The sequence below is a fragment of the Centroberyx gerrardi genome, chromosome 1 (genome assembly GCF_048128805.1).
Source record: "Centroberyx gerrardi isolate f3 chromosome 1, fCenGer3.hap1.cur.20231027, whole genome shotgun sequence".
Lineage (NCBI taxonomy): Eukaryota > Metazoa > Chordata > Actinopteri > Beryciformes > Berycidae > Centroberyx > Centroberyx gerrardi.
In genome coordinates this window covers 16900752-16921305 of record NC_135997.1, presented here as the reverse complement: position 1 = coordinate 16921305, position 20554 = coordinate 16900752, and the positions used below count along the sequence as shown (strand labels likewise).

The 20554-nt window shown below is 41.2% G+C and overlaps 2 protein-coding genes across 5 annotated transcripts; both read left to right on the top strand.

Annotated features, from left to right (window-relative positions):
- Positions 1-469: 469 nt before the first annotated feature.
- On the top strand, positions 470-11706 carry myzap (myocardial zonula adherens protein). 3 transcript variants are annotated; one of them, XM_078283392.1, is made up of 14 exons: positions 470-953; positions 1844-1924; positions 5368-5454; positions 6364-6528; positions 6728-6820; positions 6946-7059; positions 7162-7314; positions 8158-8283; positions 8601-8729; positions 8907-9001; positions 9124-9229; positions 9927-10010; positions 10219-10325; positions 10430-11706. In XM_078283392.1, exons 1-14 carry the CDS (start codon positions 888-890, stop codon positions 10869-10871), a joined length of 1848 nt encoding a protein of 615 aa, XP_078139518.1. In that variant the 5' UTR covers positions 470-887; the 3' UTR covers positions 10872-11706. The 3 variants fall into 3 exon arrangements, with proteins under 3 accessions (XP_078139518.1, XP_078139520.1, XP_078139514.1); XM_078283394.1 differs by having other exon boundaries at positions 7150-7314; positions 10264-10325; XM_078283388.1 differs by having other exon boundaries at positions 7150-7314.
- A 919-nt stretch (positions 11707-12625) lies between these two features.
- Positions 12626-17934, top strand: polr2m (RNA polymerase II subunit M). 2 transcript variants are annotated; one of them, XM_078283397.1, is made up of 4 exons: positions 12626-12903; positions 15063-15653; positions 15832-16069; positions 17096-17934. In XM_078283397.1, the coding sequence occupies exons 1-4, from the start codon at positions 12794-12796 to the stop codon at positions 17237-17239; spliced, it is 1083 nt and encodes a 360-aa protein (XP_078139523.1). In that variant the 5' UTR covers positions 12626-12793; the 3' UTR covers positions 17240-17934. The 2 variants fall into 2 exon arrangements, with proteins under 2 accessions (XP_078139523.1, XP_078139525.1); XM_078283399.1 differs by having other exon boundaries at positions 12627-12903; positions 15847-16069.
- The last annotated feature ends 2620 nt before the right edge of the window (positions 17935-20554 follow it).

Sequence of the window (20554 nt, the reverse complement as noted above, 5' to 3'; positions counted from 1 at the left end):
TGGTCCTGCTTCTGACTTTATTTATACTTATTTCATTGGAATAGACAGTCATTGGAAAGACATTTTCACTCTCAAATTGGTTGACCAAGCTGTTGATACAAGAACAGAGAGCATGTAGCAGCTAAACATGAATTTTAAAATGTTTATTTATGTTTATATTGTTCACGAACACAGTAAATATTATATTGATATTATGTGATACAGAAAAGAAATGCTGTTATAGATAATTTTCCCTTAAATCTTCCCTTAAAAAGGCTTTGTATATATACACCCATGACAGACAGATATAGTCAAAACCCCCGTGTTGTGGATTAAGCAAGTGTTAAAGTGTTGTCGTTGTGAGTAGCAGCTCCTCCTATTAGCCAGTCCTGCAGATAAGAAGTGCTCCACCTGTCCCAGCCCAAGTCAGAGGACCCGCCCTGTGAAAGCCTTGCTCTGAGGGCAAGTGAGAGGCACAGAGCAGGTGAAATGTGGCCCGACAGGTCTGATGGGAAGGCAGGCTGTGAGAGAGACAGAGAGAGAGAGACAGAGAGAGAGAGAGACAGAGAGGCAGTGTGGTTGCTGAGCGACTGACTGACAAGCCTGACAGCCAGGTGGATTTAGCAGCAGTCTGGCTGGACTTGGACAATGACATAGTTAGGTCTCTGTTGCTGCAGGAACTGGATTGCACCTTCACAGACAGAGGGGGAATATCAGGCCTGGTGTGGACTCCCACCGCCGGACCGACACAAGTGGAATTTCCCTCCTCTTCCCTGGCCGGGGCAAAGGGGGGCAGATGGTCGCTCTGTGAGTTTGAGCAGAACTCAGGAAAGAGAGAGAGAGAGAGGAAGGGTGGGAGGGCCAGAGAGGGAGAGGAAGAGAACCGAGGAGTGGACACAAGGGGAGACATGCTTCGCTACGGTTCGGCGGGAACAGTCAGCACCACCACCACAGAAGACTCTCCAGAGTCCCAGGTACGAAGTCCCAGGGAGCAGTCCCCCCCCCGACCCCCCCCCCCCCCTTCTCTCTATCTCTTTCTCTTTCTCTATCTCTCTCTCCCTCTCTCTCTCTCTCTCTCTCTCTCTCTCTCTCTCTCTCTCTCTCTCTCTCTCTCTCTCTCTCTCAGTGTTTTCTGCACATAGTCCAGTGTTTTTTTTCTCTCTCTTCTGTTTGTCCCCTGTTGCTGTGGCCACTTCTGTATTATCTGCATGTGTTTAGATAAATTTCCACAGCATGTGCACATCCCAGCTAATCATCCTCTGTTCACTGATCTTCTGAAATGTCATGTTTGCCATAGAATGTGTTCATTTGCAAGACCATGTAATGAGAGCTGAGTACGCGGGAGGCAGGGCTGTCATGTTTATTTAAACAGTTCTCAGTGATAAAACAGGACTAAACTGGACTAAACTGGCATTTACAGTTATCCCCATAGCTTGCTATTGAAATAAATCAACATAAACTGAGCATTTAATCTAACCACTGCACTAAGAAAATACAGTCTGTTCTAACAACATGCCTTAAAAATAAGAACATTCAAAATATTGCACTAGAATAGTAGAATTTTTTTGCTTGGTGGCAACTTAGTTTCAGATACTACTGAACAAAGCATCCATTATACAGGACATGTGAATCGCTAGTTCAGTTTCAGAGCATTTACATAAACTTTGTTTGCAGTCTGCTGCTGTTGTCATTGTCTGTAAATAAACCTATGGTAGTGGACTGTTGAGGTCTGTTAGATTTGTCCACCATGAACTTTTCACTGCTTGAGTATCAGTGAGTTTCAGTACAAACGCTTTAATCTTTTCTGATGATAATATAATGCATGGAGAATAAAATGTGCCTTGTGTCTGTTCTTATTTCTCAGAGGAGAATCAGACGTCTCCGCCTGACTCTACATGCTGGAGAGAATGGGAAAAAAGAGCCAAAAAATACAAACGCGGACACAGTAAGTCTTATATCTTCCTCATTGAAATTCTACAATGAAGCATCATGTTATGCTCCGGCCTCTTTGACTGCCCCACTTAGATAGGTTAAATTTCAGTGGATAGAGTTAAATTTAAACCACATGTCCTCAAGTTCAACTCAGTTAGAGTCAACAAACCAGCTCAAGTTGTGTGTCTCTCTCAAGTTTTCAAATCAACAACCACACATGGCGATCAAGTGTGATGTGGGATAATGGTTTTGGTCCGGCACTGATAAAAACAACATTAACTCTCTATACAGTACAGATAGGTAGACAGAAAAATGGTGGAACCACTGAGATTTATGTGTATTTTGTCATCTGGACCAGTTATGCAATCATAACAATGGAGGGTGTGTGCATATAATAACACACACACAGCTGTTTCACGTTTTCTTCAAAGCGCTACTCTGACTTTGCATTGTAAATCTATCCCATGCAAGAGAAAGTATTACTGTAGAATAAGTTTGCTGAACAGACATTACGTTTGGCATCTCCTTTTCTTATTTCACCTTGGCACGACACATGACAGCCTTACTTTTTTTAATAGTCTTGAAACAATATAGCGCAAATATTGGCAACTACACAAACCATAAAACTAACTCACAACAACTAAATTTGCTTTCTTAAGTCCAGTAATTATGCACAGTATGTTATTCTAGTCTGTTACTACGCAATGTAACCCTGTGAATTATGATTCTGAGCACACGCTGCAGGCTACATTGGTGTTTGCTATAGGTGGCTCTGCCTCTGCCTTTATTTGTGTTAAGGATGTGTGGTCTGGAGGGTGATGTCAGTGGTTGACAGTGTGTGGGAACTGTGTGTGATACTTGGGGAGGTTTCAGGACGTTTTACATGGATATGCAGGAAGGGGAGAGGAGCATAGTGGTGTATCTTCTGTGTACCTTGGCCTGGGGTATGATGGTGCACAGCGTTCAGCTAATCACCACACTCCCACACTAAACATCACAGTGCAGCTGATAGCAGCTTGCTGTAATCTTTGAATACGCTTCCCTTTGGTTGGGTGTGACCATGACTATTGGAACGGATGACAGACAGTCTGGTCAAGAGTTAACACGCAGTGGAGATACAGTGGAGAAGCAGATGTGCTTATTGATGACACACCACTGCAGTGTGTGTTCAGTGAGGACAGTGGGGCCAGTCTGCACCCCAACCAGCTGTGCAAGTCATGCCTTCCTTGCAGACATCACTAACAAGACCAAGCACTCTGGAGTACGGCCATTATATATTGCGTATGATATTAATTATTACAGCCCATCAACTTCAGAGGCCAAGATTTCCATGAAAAGGGTGTTAGCAGGTTGGAGGAAAAGTAGAGATTATGATAAATAGAAAACAGAATATTTAAAAGGGCCCAGTGTAAACACTACAGGTGCCGCCTGCTGCTGTACCTGATGTGACTCGTAACTCTGTTGTTTAAATGCCTGGTCAGTATTCAAAAGCACCAGGGCAGCTTTTTTGACCTTTATTTATACAGGGAGGGGTTTTGCTGAGCATGCATGCCCTTTTTAAGCCAATGTGCTTAGACAAATTTCTGTGGGAGCTGCTCAGTGGTTGAACTCAGATGTAATCTTTAGTGGAATGTAAAATATAGGTCACTCCCGTATTATGTGCACAGTTTTGAATGTTTGGGACTTTGTAATGAAAGATGAAAAAGAAACAGGAAAAAGGCAAGACAGGGTTATTAATGTATGAGGAAGGAAATGACCACAACTTCCCATGCCTGAGATATATTATGCTTCAGTAAAGACGATGGGAAAAGTGGTTATCCACCATAAAATTAAAAAGGGCGTGTCTTGCAACCTGACACATCGTGGGACACAGTCCTGCCAGTGACTATGGCCTAGATGAGATGTAATGCATCCGCACCATGAGACATACAGGGAGCCAAGACACAGAGTTGTTACATATATAAAAGTTTGTATGCCTACAGCATTGGATTTCATTACTACAATGGCTGCAGTCAAAAGAAAGTCTCTTCAAAGCGTGATTCAGTCCAATGGGCTGAGGGTCTTTGTTTTGAAACACAACTTCCACGCGTGTGTGTGTCCTAAGGGAAGCAAATAAGGATCTAATCCCAAAGATTAGGAGTCAAGTCCTTCAGTCAGGTCAGACCATGTGGCAAAGCTAGAAATGACGTGGTAAAATGTTGACACTGCATTGACAGATTACATGTTAGTGGCCTCTTTGAGTGTTTTTTCTGTTTTTACATGATTACATAATTCCAGTAGTCAGTGACCTCTCTGAGCAGGTCAAGCTCCTCCGGGCAAAAAAATCCCAAACAAACAAAAAACTGTATGCGCTGCACACATAGTTCCTTCCTCAAAATTACATGGCTGTAGTTTCAGCTACAAAACCAGGTAAACATTGTCTACCAGCATAGTCAAATATTGGTGATATAAAATTCAAAGTTGAATAGACTACAGCATTGTTATATTGAGCTCTCGGAGCAGCAGGCCTAGTGTTGTTAAAACATAATGATGGCTATTCTTCCCTCCCATCTGTTGGAATTCACATCCGCCTATTAGAAGGCCCTCGCCATTTCTCAACAGCATGTCCTCTGTAGATTAAGTGGTGTAGAAATGTGAAGCTCTGCTTTGTCCAAGAGACAACACTGGCGTCATTGTTCAAGTTCCTCCTCACTCTTATCTCTGCTGGATGGGGGGCTGACGCCTCTTTCTCTAGGCAAGAGGTCCTGGCTGAGCTTCATGTTTATTTAGAGGAGAAGCTATATTCTCCTCCAAAAGAAGACATCAGAAATTATCTTTGAACATCTTTCCTCTCCTGTTTTAAAGACTGCTAGCAAGATATCTCAGATGTTTTCTGCATTGAGTGGCTTGACTTTAACATCTATCTATCTATCTACCTATCTATCTATCTATCTATCTATCTATCTATCTATCTATCTATCTATCTATCTATCTTTGTTTAATTTTTGCTTTTAAAATTGGTTTGAAGCCAAGTCCTCGATAGCATGAATGCCACCTGCACCACTGGTGCCTGTTGACGTAGGACACATGGTTGAACCCAACTAACCACCTTGAGTGACTGTTGTTACCTATGGAGTGACTTAAGGGGACTGAGACTACCATGTTGAGGAAGACATTTAAAGGCAAAATCCAAATCTAGTTGGCCAGAATGTTGTTTGCTTGCATTTGTGATGTTGTTCAAAGAGAGATGAGGAGAAGAGATGAAACAGTTTGTGCATGTTGCTGCATAAAGGGAAAACAATGAGAGGCTAGAGTAAGTCGTTGCCACATAAACTTTGTTAATAAGTTTCCAGTACTGTGGAATGTTTTCACAAAAGAACAGTTATCAACATTTTCATCTGAACCTTGCAGCCCCTAGACCTGGAATGAGGAAAATCATCCACAACAATAATCCTGAGTATTTGTTTTCCTCTACAGGATGACAAGGTTGTCAATGGGACATGGAAGAAGAAAAATGGGCTGATCCAGAGAGAAAGGCCAGCTGGCAGGGAGTCACCTGACCAGGTAGACAGCCGCATCCACCGCATGAATGATAGCTATGACACAATGAAGGATACTGGCCGTGCTTTAGCAGGTGTTACACTGGTGTTTTTTCTGAATTTGTGGTAAACCACATTGTCTGTGCATGCATCCGCTTTCATGCTATCATTAATAATGTATTCAGCCATTTTTACAGTACTGGATATTCAACATATACAGATGCTTGTAGATGAATATAACAGGCTTCATGTCTCTATTGTCTCTTTTTAGTTTATAGAAGGCAACTTCAGAGGTGCAGTCATAACAAAGGGGTCAGGAAATATTTTTTTCTCTGAGTTGTTTGACAATGCAGAAAACAGATAAGATGATATGTAAGATAAGAGATCACAAATATCCGGAATTCATTGTTCTTTCCTACTTTCCAGAGTAAATATTTGCTTCCTGTGGTACAGCATTGAAATATTTCTAGAAATTAATACAATACTGTATTTTATCTGTACACATCGATTTTATTGTCATTTACTTTGTTATTGCCTTGTTTGAAGTGCTACACTACTCCTGTGCTGGTGTGCATCTGTTTTCATTGCGTGCCTGGTAGAGAGAGGTACAATAGGCAGACAGCGGCAGCAGCTCCTGTACTAGGTTGCAGAAACATGACACCCTCAATGCACCCTGCACTTTTTTTTTAGTTGCTAGTTCCCAACCTCCTGTTTTGAGTGCTCAGCAGCAGAGCTGGAAATACCTCAGCAAGCGCACATATGCAAGTGTGTGCACGAGTCCACACACTCACACACATACACTACGCACACCTGCAAGCGCATGCATGCACGTGCACACACAGGCGCACAAATACACAAACACAATGACAGCGTCAGACAGCCCCAGTGGAGGGTGGCTACAGAAACCTGACCTGGGCGATCCTGTCTCCCTCAGCACCTCGGAGCCATAACCAATGGGGTGCCAGAGACCTCGCCGCAGCACCATGGGCCCAAGGTGTATGGTGTGGTGCAGAGGACGAGCTCGGATAGACAGCAGGAAGTGATGGCGCGCGAGTGGTCGGTCAATCACCTTCAGGATGAGATGAGGTACATCAGGGAGGTGAGTGGAGACTGACGGGACGAGTGACGTTGAAGCTGATTGTGGAGATAAACGAGCAGCAGGGCCTTCGGTTCACCTGCCAGTTGTACTCAGTGTCTTAGCACCAACTCACCTGCGCAAGACTCGCATGTATGGATTTGCTCTGCTCTGTGGATGAATAGACAGATAATTTATTTGTATGTTCTCTGTATCGCAAAAGGTGCGAGATTCTCTGGAGAAGGTCAGAGAGCGGATGTACGGACAGTTCGGAGGAATGCAGCAGTCAATGCAGAAGCTGTCACAAGAAATCAGGGTAATGACATACGCAGTACCATGTGACTGGGTGCTAGTTGCTCAGAACTCCTTCATCCACTTCTAATCCATGAATTGTAAGCTGTGAATAGATATGAAAATGCAGTGTGCCATGTGTTTCTGCAGACTGCCAATTCACATCGGCGGAGTCTGGAGACAGAAGTGAAGATTCGGACCGCAGCCATGGACAGCTTTGATCAGATGAACAGCTCCCTTATATCTGCTAACATCGGCCTGCAGGTAACCAATCAATGTCACTGAACTCAGAAGGCCTGCTTCATGACAGCTGTGTGCCATTACGGCGTGGCTTGGTGTGATGAATAAAAGTAGTTTCCTTCGCAGAAATCCCTTCTGGAGAACTGTCAGAACAGAGTGGACATGAGGGATGAGGTGAAGAGATTGCGGAGCACCTGTGAGAAAACAGAAGAAAAACTGAAAGAGAGGGAGAGGCAGTTGGCTGCTGCTCAAGCTGAAAACCAAACTTTGAAACGACAGGTAATCCTGGACATGAACGCAAGCGCCTGTACACACACATATAGACACACTCACTCTCACGTACACATACACAACCGAAACTCACTCTCTCTCTCTCTCTCTCTCTCTCTCTCTCACACACACACACACACACACACACACACACACACACACACTCACACACCTACTCTGACACAAGTGACGAGATAATGTGTTTCTAATACTGGTGAACCAGCTGCCAAGACAAGTGGGTGCTAAAATGGCCGATTGCATAACAGTGTTTGATGAGTGCATGAAGGCAGAGAGGGACAAGCTGTGATGCAGCCAGCAGAGAATTTATGATGCACGCTGTGACTGCATGACACTTATTGAACAAACAATAAGAGGAGAAAGCTTTACATAGCTTCTCATCTCATAGCTCTGATTTTTTTATATTACATAACTTCAAACTAACGCCCTCAAGACCTAACATAAATATTAGCTTCTCACTATGTCTGATCAGTTTCATCATCTCTGCCTCCTCTAGGTTAAAACTATAGGTTAAATTTGATCTCACTCTCTAACTTTCTTGATTATCCGAACAGTCTCAGAAAGTTCTGAACACTGATCTCCACTTCCATCCAAGTGATGAGAAAAAAACCTGCCACTTTCCAGGACTGCAAGAATAACACTTATTTTAAACAAACGGGAGATATGAGGGATGATAGAATAAAGCATAATTTTCATCCAGTAGATTTGATAAATGTAACAGATCATCTCTTTGCAATAAGGTATCCGCTGCATCTGCATCTTCTTCTTCTACCATCAATATGGGATAATCAGCTGGGCACTGTAAGACTTTGTGCTGTGCTGTGGATTGTGCAGGTGGAGTCGTCGCAGGAGGCCAGCAGCCAGGCGGTGCAGGAGATCACAACCAGGCTGCAGAGGCAGTATGAGGAGAGGCTGCTGGAGGAGCACCGGAAACACAGGGAGGAGATTGAAAACCTGCAGGTCTACATTCCTCAGTCCTTATCCATGACGCTTAGCTGCTGCACATTGCATATTTATTAAATGCCAATAGAAATAAAGACTTATTAGATTATAGATGTGTCAGGATTACTCAAGATAGGTTGATAAAAAACATGAAATATCTCAAAAGATTTTCATTTTGAGACATTTTACAAAGATGATAATGCAGTGAGTTTCCCTCTAATGTAAAAACCTGTGCAACTGACAACCAGAAATGGAGATAAATAACTAAATTCTTGATCATTTGAGTTGCAAAACCAATTCCATATCCTAACCGAACCGTATTTCTCTTCACCCAGGCCCAACTTGATGAGTATATAAGGCGGCTAGAGGAAGCGGAGAGGAATGCTAAGATTGCAGCGGCCCAGATTGCTGAGAGGGACCAGAGGATCAGTGAGGTGGAGCGTCTTCTGGACTGTATGGGACAAGTAAGGCAAAGGCTGAATTTTAAATTACAAGTTGACTATTATGTAGTGCTAATTATGTTGTAACATGGGGGAAAACATCAAGTTATAACATTTAAGAGGAAAGCTATTCAAAAATTCATACAGCATGTCTTTTTGCAGAAAATAAAGACATTTTCTTTTTTCTTTTTTTTTGCATAGGAAAAGAGTCAACTCCTAAAGAAACTGCAGGAGTGTGAACAACGTCTCCGCTTGATGGAGCTCACAGACATAACTGATACAACTGTGGCCAGGAGGTAGAAAATTAATATCCAGATACACAAACATAAGCAGTTGTTTGATTCCAGTGGAAGTAGAGTGCAAACAGCAGTGTAATTAGTTTATACATGGGGCGAACTGACTACTGGTCTTCCCTTAGGTCTAAACAGCTGGAAGGGGAAGCAGTGGATCTCCGTGAGAGAATCAAGCACCTGAATGACATGGTGTTCTGCCAGCAGAGGAAGGTTAAAGGAATGATCGAGGAGGTTAGGAGCATTTATTTTTCTGTTGGTACAGCTCAGTCATGCACTTTTAAGTCTCCTGTTCCCAGCTGATGTTTTGATAATGGGTGGGGATTAGATACATACAGAGAGTTGAAGTTGTGGGAGGCCTAAAGTTTGTTTGCCATCTCGTGTATGGATGCTTTTAGTGCACATAAAAGCCTAATCTGATCCTAAATCAACAAAGGGTTGAGTGAATTACTGTAAATAAGTCCTGACCTATTCCAACTCAAAAGGCTCCTCAACTGGAATGAGGGTCACTTAGTCCTTTGGATTTATTGGCTGCACAAAACCTATACCTGCATGCAGACCACAGTTATTGCTTATATTCCATGTAATGATCTATCATGATCTAGCAGGGCTATACATGAAGTGTTGTACTGAAGAAAATTGAAATTTTAGCAAAGAATAAGCTAATAGGAAGACTTTGCAACAAAAGGTGTCAATAATCATGACAACCATGTTTCAAAAAACACAATAGAAATCAACAGTTTTTCTGAACAGTTGCTTCTGAAATTTTGTTTTCTGTGCACTGAATAATAGTTCATCACTTTGATCTTTCACAGCCTCTTTGGCTCATCTTTACCAACTGTCCCTATAAGATCAGACCAGAGACAAGGTCAGACTGTAAACACATAATCATTGCTTTCTATTAATTTTTTTTTTTGTTGAACTTGTGAAGGTTCAATCACTTCGAGCTCAAGTTGCGCAGAAGGATATGTTCATCTCAGAGCTTCTGGACAGAATTGCTATAGTGGAGTGTGAGGTAAGACGATGACGATGCTTCACTGCTTGCCTTATGTGATTATTGTGGTGTGGTGTGGTGATCTATGGCTATAGATGACTGCATGCGTGTCATTTCTTTGTGCCATTTCACTATATCTATCAATTCACTTTCATACTTGAAGCGACCTCAGTCTTCTGCATGGATCTGACCTGACGCTGTTGTTTCCTGTTTTCCTTTTCCCTCCTAGAATAATGAATTAGAAGACAAGCTGAAGTATTTTATGTCCACACAGAATAGGCCAAGAGAGGTTTTGCACACCAGGGACATAGGAGTAGGCTGTGATCTGCTCCCCAGGTAAAAAGCCCTATGTTAATGAAACCACATTTAGTACCTTTTGGTTGTGTGGCACTCCCTCTTGAGGCTGCTTCTCACTCTGCTGTCTGACTGTGCGCCCACAGAAGTGAAGTGCAAAGGTATGATGTCGAACCTACTGTTCAGTCTGAGCCAGCTCAATCTCAACTCATGCAACATCCAACCCATTACCTGACAACCCCAACCCAACCAAGGACGTTCAAACCAGGTACCCCACCTCCCAGCAGACTGGAGTCCAGTTTACTGAGGTACACTCCTGTTCAGTACAGCCGGTTTCTGCAGTCCAGCCCCCCGACGTCCAGAGGAACACTAACAAGCCCACAGTCGTCTGAATCTGAACCCGTGAGCCCAGTCCAGTCCAGCACAGACGGGTCTGTCGTAGCGCCGAGCGCAGACACGCGCCCCAGTCTGGAGGAATTCACTCCGTCCCCGTCGTCGTCTCGAGCGAGATCAAGTCCATCTAAAATCTACACACCGTTCATGAAACTTATGGAAATGACAGCAAAGATAAAGATAGATGACTCCTGAAAACTCAGTTCTCTTTGGTCTTATTTTCATTGCCAATTGGAATTAAAAAAATCACCACATGACACATATCTGGTCTTGAAAAGTCAAATTCCTATTGTTTCCTGTCTAGACACACGCATACAAATCACATCTCTGTCACATATGGTGGAAAATGTGATTCCAGTTCCAAATCTTATGTAGGAGGTTTTCAGCCTACATTAGCACATGGCGCACTATTAATTAATGATAATACAATGTTGCATAATGTAGGGTGTAAATAGTCTAATGCTTTGTAAATAATATACTGAAGGACTGTATTTGTTTTGTTTACAGTGAATGTAGCCTACTTGTGTGGCTCATGGAGGTATGAGCATTCAAACCATGTATGAAGGTTTATAAGGTTTATGTGTGTATTTTCCTATCATTTTATATTTGCTCTGTACAAATGAAATGAAATATTATTTTGTTATTGTCAGATTATGTACAAAATATTTATTGATATGCTTTGTGCCTTTGTGAACAACCTAATATCTGATATCCCATATTGGTGGTGGGACTTCATCTGTTATTCTCTTTAAAATGGCAACTGGGTAAATTGTAAAGTAAATTTATATGCTAATGATAAAAAAAAAACAAAACCACAAAATAACTTTGGAAATATTGACTTTATAGAAGTGACTGCCATTCCTGAGCCACAGGCACAAGTATTGTCCAGCTGATGTCTGCACTGCCAGAACTATGTTCAAAGAAGGAATAGCTTTATGATGTGCCTTTTCCTGAACGATACATATCATATTGCGACTAATGACATGAGGCTAATGTATATTTGGAAAATAAAGACTATATATGTACCCAACCATCTTGATTGTTTCATTGGAGACCACCAATACATATAACCTTTGCATGGAGCCTATATGACAACTTTATTGTTGTTAACACTGGTTGGCACAACCTAAAGATTTCTTTTATCCTTGTGTATGATCCTGTTAACACTGGGGAAAATATGTCTTTTACAACTGGTTTGCATTCCTTCCATTTCTGTTCTTTGAATTTCATGTTTTGTAATGAATTTCTAGTGTGAGCACAGAGCTCATACAAAAAACTCCAAATAAATACATTTAGAAATTATTTTGTGAGATAACAAAATGTGCAAAAAGTCAAGTAGGCTAAGTGGATACTTTTTAAGCAACTGCATACCACATATAGTATATACACATCTGCATGGCTGTGTATATTTTATTGCATTTCAGTCATGTAAACTTACTCACCAGGCAAACTCCTAGCAGCGTCTTGGTAAATGTACCTTGCCATTAACCTTGTTTCTGATACTGAACACGTGCCTATCCAAATAAAGCAATAGTTATTGTTTTTATTTCAATAGTTATAAACTGTGCAGTGGGGATACAGAGAATACCAATGAGGCAAGAGATGGGTATAGATGCTGTGGGGAGATTTGTTTATTTCACTAAGTTGTAAGAGAAGGTCTTCAGATATTGACAGTAAGATCTGAATGAATGTGCAGTGTAATAGATTTAATGAATGGGTGGAATGGGGATAAAGATAGAGCAGAATACAGGATTATAAGGATAGAACTTCAAATGTACAGCAAGCAATATTATTCGTTATAATAAAGTACAGTCTGCTAGTGTACTGTACTGTCCTGTACGTTAGGTGGCGGTAGAGCTTCACCTCTCATGCCTGTTTCCGCAATAGAAGAAGAATTCTACTTCTTTGAACTGTTGTTGGCTGTTTAGTGAACCTGGCACTTTCGTAGGTTTGTTGTTAAGCTCTCTACTCTAAAGAGTCAGTTAACTGACGGTATTTATGAGTCAGTTAACTTATAACCAGTGTTTTTTATGCTGATTAAAAAAGCTTAGCTTATGTTTCGGGCTGTCCTGTTTAGTTAAATGGCTGTAGCTAATAGCTGTCGTTAGCTAACCGTTATGTCCTCGCCGTGGACAGAGCGCCAGGGACAAGTGGGCGACCTGAGATGCAAGAGTAAAGAAGAGCTCACTGAAATACTTCAGCGACAGGAAAAGATATTATCCAACAAGTAAGTTCAGAAATGTCAGGATGTGGCACTTCCTGGTGTACCACAAGGAGCAGAAGAACTTCCTTCAGTACACCCAAAATGGCTGTCATAGATTTTGAAAATGTTGTAACGATAAACAAGCACTGTTACATGTGCGTGTATGGACAGAAGAGACGTTACTGATAATCACGGTAACCTCGGTAACGTTATACTGCAAAATTTGAATACCGTAATTGTAATGAGGTCTGTTGAATTGTGATTTAACGTTAAGCAACTAATGTTAACGCAACTTCTTGGCAATGTTGCCCATCAGAGTAATGTATTACCTATGTATTACTGCTCTAATCACCATGTGTCGTCCACATTGTCGGGGAGAAACCCATATCCAAGCGCGTTATTTCTGCCCCACCTCCCCGTTATTGCTGCTAATTTTTAAGTGTTGATTCTCAGCCCCTCTCAAGTTAGTAGTCATCTGTAACGTGGTAAGATATAAATGGAATCAGCATCTAGCCCCCATCACCCTACCATGACCATTAGGTGTATTACAAAACTAACCCCGGATTAACTGAGCAAATGGTTTGGTTTATACTGGACAAACAGCAGTTAGATTTCTGGAAAGATATCTAGGCTATAAGTAACTATTAATATTGTCTTAACATGGTGATTTTTTTTGTCAATGCACTACATAATGATTGACATGCTCAACCCTATAGTCTAAAGTTCCAGAAAAGTGTATTTGGGTGTTGTAGCCCCATACTGGTCAACAGGAACCAACAGTTCTCACTTGTCAGTTTATTGGCATTACTGGAAAATTACTGTATGTGAGGAAGCTTGATGTATCTCATTCAAAAACAGGCTAAAGCAGTGCAAAATCTAAAATTCTATTCAAAAATCAGACATCAACAATACATGACCAGTAAAAGGTGTGGGTTTGCTGCTATTACCAGATAATAAGTCCAACATGCTTCTCTCTAGAGGACTTTCTTTTTAGCTGCCTGAATTTCCATCGGTGTTCATGGAGAAATATCTTGTCCAACTGTCTTAAAATGATGAACTGATAGAAAAAACACATGATACAATTTTTGTCATATGATCCCAAACAATTGATTTAAGTCTGTACTTTTCAACGAAGGCAATGTATCTGATATCTACTCTGCATATGTGTGTATTGGAAAAAGTGGCATTGATGCCTCCACATTGATAGTCAACATCAGACATGTGAGCACTTAACAAAGTAGACAAGTAGAAAGTCATTCTGCCTTTTTACAGTCATCCCCACTATGAGGATGGGAGATGTTTTTGTCCATTTGATTATTACATTACAGTGATCACATCAGCCAGTAAAATTTGCTTGAGAGGCCTGTAATGGAAAATGGAAAATGACTGGATAGGCATTGTTCTTTCAGAACATGTTTCTTTAAAAGGGCATTATGACTTTTATCAACCTCTATCAACGGCGGCCAAGGAATTGAAACAGTGACAGGTCTCTGGCACAGAAATATAAAAGTCACATTTTCACAATAGAATAAGTAAGCTAACAAGTGAGACTCGCCTGTTTCTGTTTATGTTATTATATTGTCTTATTTGGGGCTACAGCACACAAACATGTTATTTCCTGAAAGCAAGCACTGTTTATAACTTTGAGCATGTCTGTCATTCCTCCACCAAATGTCTGAAGTTGCGTGTCTTATAGAGATTTTCAGATTTCTGTCATCTGTCAGTTTACCAACTGACAGATGCTACAGCATCTACAAATGAACACAAAAGCTGGTTGTCCGTTGATCTGATCAACAAAAGCGGTATTGTAAAAAGCATAATGACACGTCTAACATGTTTGGTGAATGTTAGAGGAATTTTCTGTATATTGACTAAAACAGCTGTTATTGAACATGCTGTTATTTTGACTCACAAAAATACTCACATAAACCTTATCTTGAGTCCTCTGGATCTTTATATAGGTCCTCATCCGCCTGTTTTTCATTACACTTCAGACAACATGAACACACCTGTGACAGTTGTCTTATTCTCTCAAATTAATTTGCCTACAGCCCTGTACCACATGTGGCAAATATATACTGTGAATTGTAATGACAATGTGTAAGCCACAATATCTTGAATACCTAGATTGCTTTGAATATTACTTTGTAATGTGAAATAACAAGATTATGTGTTATTTGCAGGAGGTTCTTACAGAGTCTTCCAGACAAAGGGAAAAAGATATTAGATTTTGCAAAGACAGTTCGCCTCGCTATCGCACACCACGATGAAGAAGAGAGAAGACAAAGCATGCTGTCTTGTGCCAGGAGCGAGTTACAGTCCAAGTACCAGCAGGCTTTCACTTCACGACAACCTGCAGTCCACGACACACCGGGAACCTCGCACCAAAATAGGAAAGGAGATGCTGCTGCAGTCGATATGGTCCAAGAGAAGGAGACCTCACCTGTCTCAGCTCATGTGCAAAACAACAAGCAACAAGGCCAGTTTGTCTCCAGAGCGGCTGCTGGTGAAACCATGGAGACGGTTTCTGCTGGGGCCTCTCTGAACTCTGACGAGACAAAAGAGAGCGACCTTGCGGAGGCCTTGGAAAGGGTCAGACTGTCTGAAACCGCTAGTACTGGTTTCAGTCGAGAGGCCAAAGACCCATCAAACAGCACTGCAACAGACAATTTCTTTCTTGGAAAGCAGACACCAAAAAAGCCTCACTACATAGAGGTCCTGGAAAAAACAGAGAAGATTTCAGCCACCAGGAAACAAAAATTCAAACTAAATCAGTGAGTAGGATGGGTTTGATAAAGATTGCTTGTGTGGACTATTTACGATAAAGAAAAACATGATTCAAATTATGTAGATGTCATTCATTAACATGCCATGTCATTGATGCAGTGATGGTTCTGCTGTTTGCATACTGCTGATCATTCGGTTGATGGGAACTGAAATCTTCTCACGTAGCATCTCTGTTTCCAGGCTGCCACCCAGAAGTGACAGCTCTCCATCAGGATCCCTGTCACCCAGCCAGTCTCCTGGAGGTGCATCACCGCTCTCCACACTAGCCAGGAAGGAGCGGGACAGGAAGCACCTGGATGACATCACTGCAGCCAAACTCCCTCCCCTCCAGCATAGCCCAGCCCAGCTTCTGTCTCTGGAAGAGTCGGGCGCCCTCCTTAGGGAACAAACAAAGAAACAGCAGGTTAGTGTTGCTGTTGATTGGCTTTCTCTGCTGTAGAGGTTCAGCTTTACACATGCATAAACACACACACACACACGCATGGCACACACAGACAGGGTCCGAAATTAACACCCACAAACCACCAAATGCCGGTAAAATTTGTTTTTGCCGGATAAATCAATAAGGGTCATTTGAATGCCTCTTTTATATACAGCTACGATGAATTACAAAACACCTGATTCTATGTGCAAAATAGCTTTGAAATTGGGTAGGGTGACATATTTCTGTGAAAAATATATATTAATTATTTTGGCCAGTAAACATTATTCTTGGCATTATTGGAATTATTCCTGGAATCTTGGAATTATTTCTTGACTGAATTTTTTTGATTAACAGCCGTTTGCAGCTGAGGGAAAAAGGTAATTTTGGATACTACACACAGAGCTGTGCAAATTATTCCAGTTGTAGACATAAATGTTAATCTCTGGTAGACCTAGACAATAATTCTCAATAATTGGGGAATATATTTGTCAATTACAAATGTATCTGCCAATAGTGTTTTTTGGTGTCAATATGCAATGAACTTGAACATCTAATGAAATCACTTTTGCATCAATTAAATAAATGCACCAAGTGTGTATTCCATTGTTAAAAGTCCATATCGGATTGTTAAAGATTTTGTGTTGAAAGGTCAAGAAATGTGAATTTTAAAAGCAGAGGTTTTGATGTTCATGATGTTTTTGTGACACCAGTCCATAGGTGGAAGACCACATGTTGGGTCCCTCCAATAGTCAGAGTTTCCACTATGGCTATAAAAGCCTTCAAATTAAAGCCAATGCTCTGCTCTTTAACCTTTATAGGCACTGTATCTGTTCACATCAAAAATAATGAATATGGAGCAGAGGCATCTGTACAGCTTATTACCAGTTTTACTTTCATTAAGGGTTCAGTAGCATGGCTGTGCTTCATAATAATAATGTGCTCGGTCTCTGTGTTTACAAACCTTTTCATGTCAGCTTTCTCTCTCTGTGTTGTGTTTAATTTCAGGAGTTGCATGCCAAGCTGGCAGCCCAGAAACTGTCTGAGGGGCTGAGGATCTCTATGGGGACCTACACTCCTGACGGCGGCCCCATGGCTGCCTACAGAGAGGTTCACGATGATGGAGCCCAGCTCTCCTCAGAGGAAGACTAATCCTTGAAGGCCAGCGCTGGGGAATCCAGCGCGACCTCAGCCCTGTGGGCAGCAAGCTTTGGACCTTGCAATCAGGGCCCATCAAAGAGGATTTTCACTCCAAGGACAAGCATTCTTAGAGAGGAAATGGCCATTTGCATGGTGCACTGTGAAGGCATAGTTGGTATCCCAGACTCTCAGCTAAGGAACTTGAATGGTGGGTTGATAAACTGGCTTACTGAGTTGTCATCCAGTCAGTATTGGGTTCAGTTGCTTCAGTGCCCTACAGGAATAATAATGTACCTCTCAACTGTGTTGTGCAGTACCTGCTGCTGAGTAGGCTTTTAGTATACTAAATTTGAAATTGGTTTAATGGGAGGTTGTGGTTTTCTGGGTCTGCTTGTGTGGCCTTAGGCAAAATGCTAATCAAAAATCAACAGTGTGATGCTGCCCATGTGTCTGTTTCAGCTTCATTATGTTTTCAATATAGTATGTTCAAATTCTCATGTAGCGTGTTGATAATTTTATGCACTGCATAATGCAATATGGATTATTGAAAGTACTTACTGTGAGGATTGCCTATTTATTTTACACTCTTCATACAGTGTGCAAACAGCCTACTCATCAGCAGGTGTAGCGGACTGTTTTGGCACATCAGGTGACTGTTTAAAATGTTTAAAACAGAACCGAATAAATACATCTAATTTTCCATATGATCCTTTTTGTGACGTTCCAGTTTATGCCTGAATTACAGAGACTATGTAGTGCCTGCTCACTGTTTTTTTCAGTATGCTAACAATGGATTAGTAATTTTTTTTAAAATTTAATTTCAGTGCGCTGAAAACACCAGGATGTTAAACTGTTTCATGAAGAGGGCATCAGGAACATGCTCGCCCTGTCTGAGTGCTCAACCTAACTGAGAATCTATAGGTTTCTTTTTTCAGTATACCAAATTTCTGTATCTGAAATATATTGAGTACTTACATATTCCTAACAGTGAATGAACAGTGAACTAGCCATACTGTGTGATGTACTGTGCAGTATTTGGAAAAAATACCAACATGCTACCTTGCAATTTCAACATGTTTCATTCAAACCTTACTGGATCCCAAATGCTGATATATATTCTAGTGTCACATTGTTATGTGATTGCTTAGTTTTACGATCACTCTTGTCACACGGTAATATAGATCGTTTTTTGCTCATATTCTTCACACTGCATGCTACTGTATACAACACTGTTAGTAGGGATGGCACTATCTGTTAGGATTGCACATGTACTGAAAGGTTTTTGGATTCGCAAGTATAACATCCTGGCAGGTGGTGAAGAAACTTTTGCCTACCAGACCATTTTTAGACTCCATATACTGAGACAGCCATCCTGATCAGCAGGTACTACACAGCATGACAGAGAGTTTGGACAACGCAAAGCGGAGTTATGTGAGTTATATGAGAAAAGGGAATCAGTGCAGTGATTAGCCAATTATTGCATGGAGTCTTATAATGTCATCTATTGAGTAGTAGGAAACAAATCATCAAAGTCAAATGACAGTTGTGTTTTAGGGGGGATTCAGGGTGGTCCAACACACCTAATGTTATACATTATTGATTCCCGAAGCAAAATTCTCTTTTTGCTTGCCCCCCTCCAGGGGATTCAGTGTCTGCTCAAGGACAGCTCAGCAGGGTGGATGCTTGCTGACACGGCCTTCTGGTTGAAGAACAGTCTAACTAAAATCTCAGAGTATTTTATAGGAAATCACACAGAAAGCACAACATCCTGTTTTCTTATCCTCAACTAACCTTAACTACACTTTTTGTTGTTGGCTAAACCTAAACCAAGATAGACTGTGAGCTCATTATCATACATGAGATTCCCTTGGAGGAGCTGCTTGTACATAAACTTTGGTAAGTGACAAAACCATGATATTTTTGTATATTCTAACACAACAATAAGAAGACATTGGTATAATGGTGTTATTCTGTAATTCAACTAATAGAAACTTTAGAAATATTAATTCCTAAATGCATTCCTATATGTGGAGTATCTCCAGCTCAACATCCATAAGACAAAGGAGCTGGTTGTGGATTTCCAACAGAGCAAGAAGCCACTGTTACCTGTCACTATTCAGGGTGAGGAGCTGGAGATGGTGCAGTCCTGCAACAGCAAACTGGACTGGATTGATGGCATGGAGGCACTGCACAACAGAAGGCAGAGAAGACTGGTACTTCTTAAGAAGGCTCAGGTCTTTCACTGACAACATATCTATAAATCAGCTGTGGCCAGCACACTGTTCTTTGCAGTGGTGTGCTGCGGAGGCAGCAAAAAGCAGACAGAAGAAAATAAAGTGATAAAGACTTGCTGTGTCACAGGGCTGAGCCTGGACAACCTTGAGGAAGCAGCAGAGTGGAGGAGGAGGACTAAACTGAACTCCAACCCAAACAAAACCTCCCATCTCCTCTATGGTGAGCTGATGCAGCTGCAGAGCGTCTTCAGCCTCTGTCTCAGGATCCTGAGGGTGCAACAGGGAGCGTGTAGGTGCTCCTTTGTCCCGACAGCCATCAGACTTTCTGCCAAGTCGGAGGGTGCTGAAGCAGGCTGCCTGCACTGCCAACATGACCTACATCCTGGAATTTTATTATATCTTTCAGTGTGTAATAATCTGTACATCAGCACGCACAATTTCTGATCTGCACATATTTCTGTACATTCTCTTCATATGAGTCAGTATTTATTTCTGGACACATTCCTGTACATATCATCTATAGCCTATGTGTATTCTGATAATGAGAACAGATAACAACGTGCATTGCACATTTTTCTATGTTCAGACAAATTAGGTTCTGTAGACCTGTTAATATGATACACTCACATTCTTTATATACTGTAAATTCACATATAATTTCTTGATATTCTCATGTTTTCATATTTGATATTGCATATATCTTGATATTTTTCATGTGTTTTGATACTGAATCTATTTTCAGATTTTTTCTTATATTTTTCATTCATTTTCTTTGTCTGAGTACGTCCAATTGCTGATATATTTGCACACCTTGCATGCATGCTATAATTCATATATTTTCGTAATTTTCATTTATACATTTCTACTAATATGTTCTGGTGTTGTCATTGTCAATTTGTGTTATGTTTGATACCACCCCCACTTGCTCTATTCTTACTTATATAATATGTTTTCTTTGCTGTATTCTATTATTTGCTGCTGCAATGACCCAGTTTCCCCATCAGGATTATTAAAGTCTAATTTAACCTAATCTAATCTAATTTAATTCATTTTGGTTTGATTTTCCCTTTAAGGACTTCAAGAAAGTTTAATG

What these genes read in the sequence shown, in the direction of transcription:
- myzap (XM_078283388.1), top strand. Translation starts at nt 888, where the DNA reads ATGCTTCGCTACGGTTCGGCGGGAACAGTCAGCACCACCACCACAGAA. An exon ending in CTGCTAACATCGGCCTGCAG is followed by an intron (nt 7,060 to 7,149) that starts GTAACCAATCAA and finishes GAATAAAAGTAG; the next exon opens with TTTCCTTCGCAGAAATCCCT. An exon ending in TTAAAGGAATGATCGAGGAG is followed by an intron (nt 9,230 to 9,926) that starts GTTAGGAGCATT and finishes GAACTTGTGAAG; the next exon opens with GTTCAATCACTTCGAGCTCA.
- polr2m (XM_078283397.1), top strand. Translation starts at nt 12,794, where the DNA reads ATGTCCTCGCCGTGGACAGAGCGCCAGGGACAAGTGGGCGACCTGAGA. An exon ending in GAAAAGATATTATCCAACAA is followed by an intron (nt 12,904 to 15,062) that starts GTAAGTTCAGAA and finishes TGTTATTTGCAG; the next exon opens with GAGGTTCTTACAGAGTCTTC. An exon ending in CAAAAATTCAAACTAAATCA is followed by an intron (nt 15,654 to 15,831) that starts GTGAGTAGGATG and finishes CTTCTCACGTAG; the next exon opens with CATCTCTGTTTCCAGGCTGC.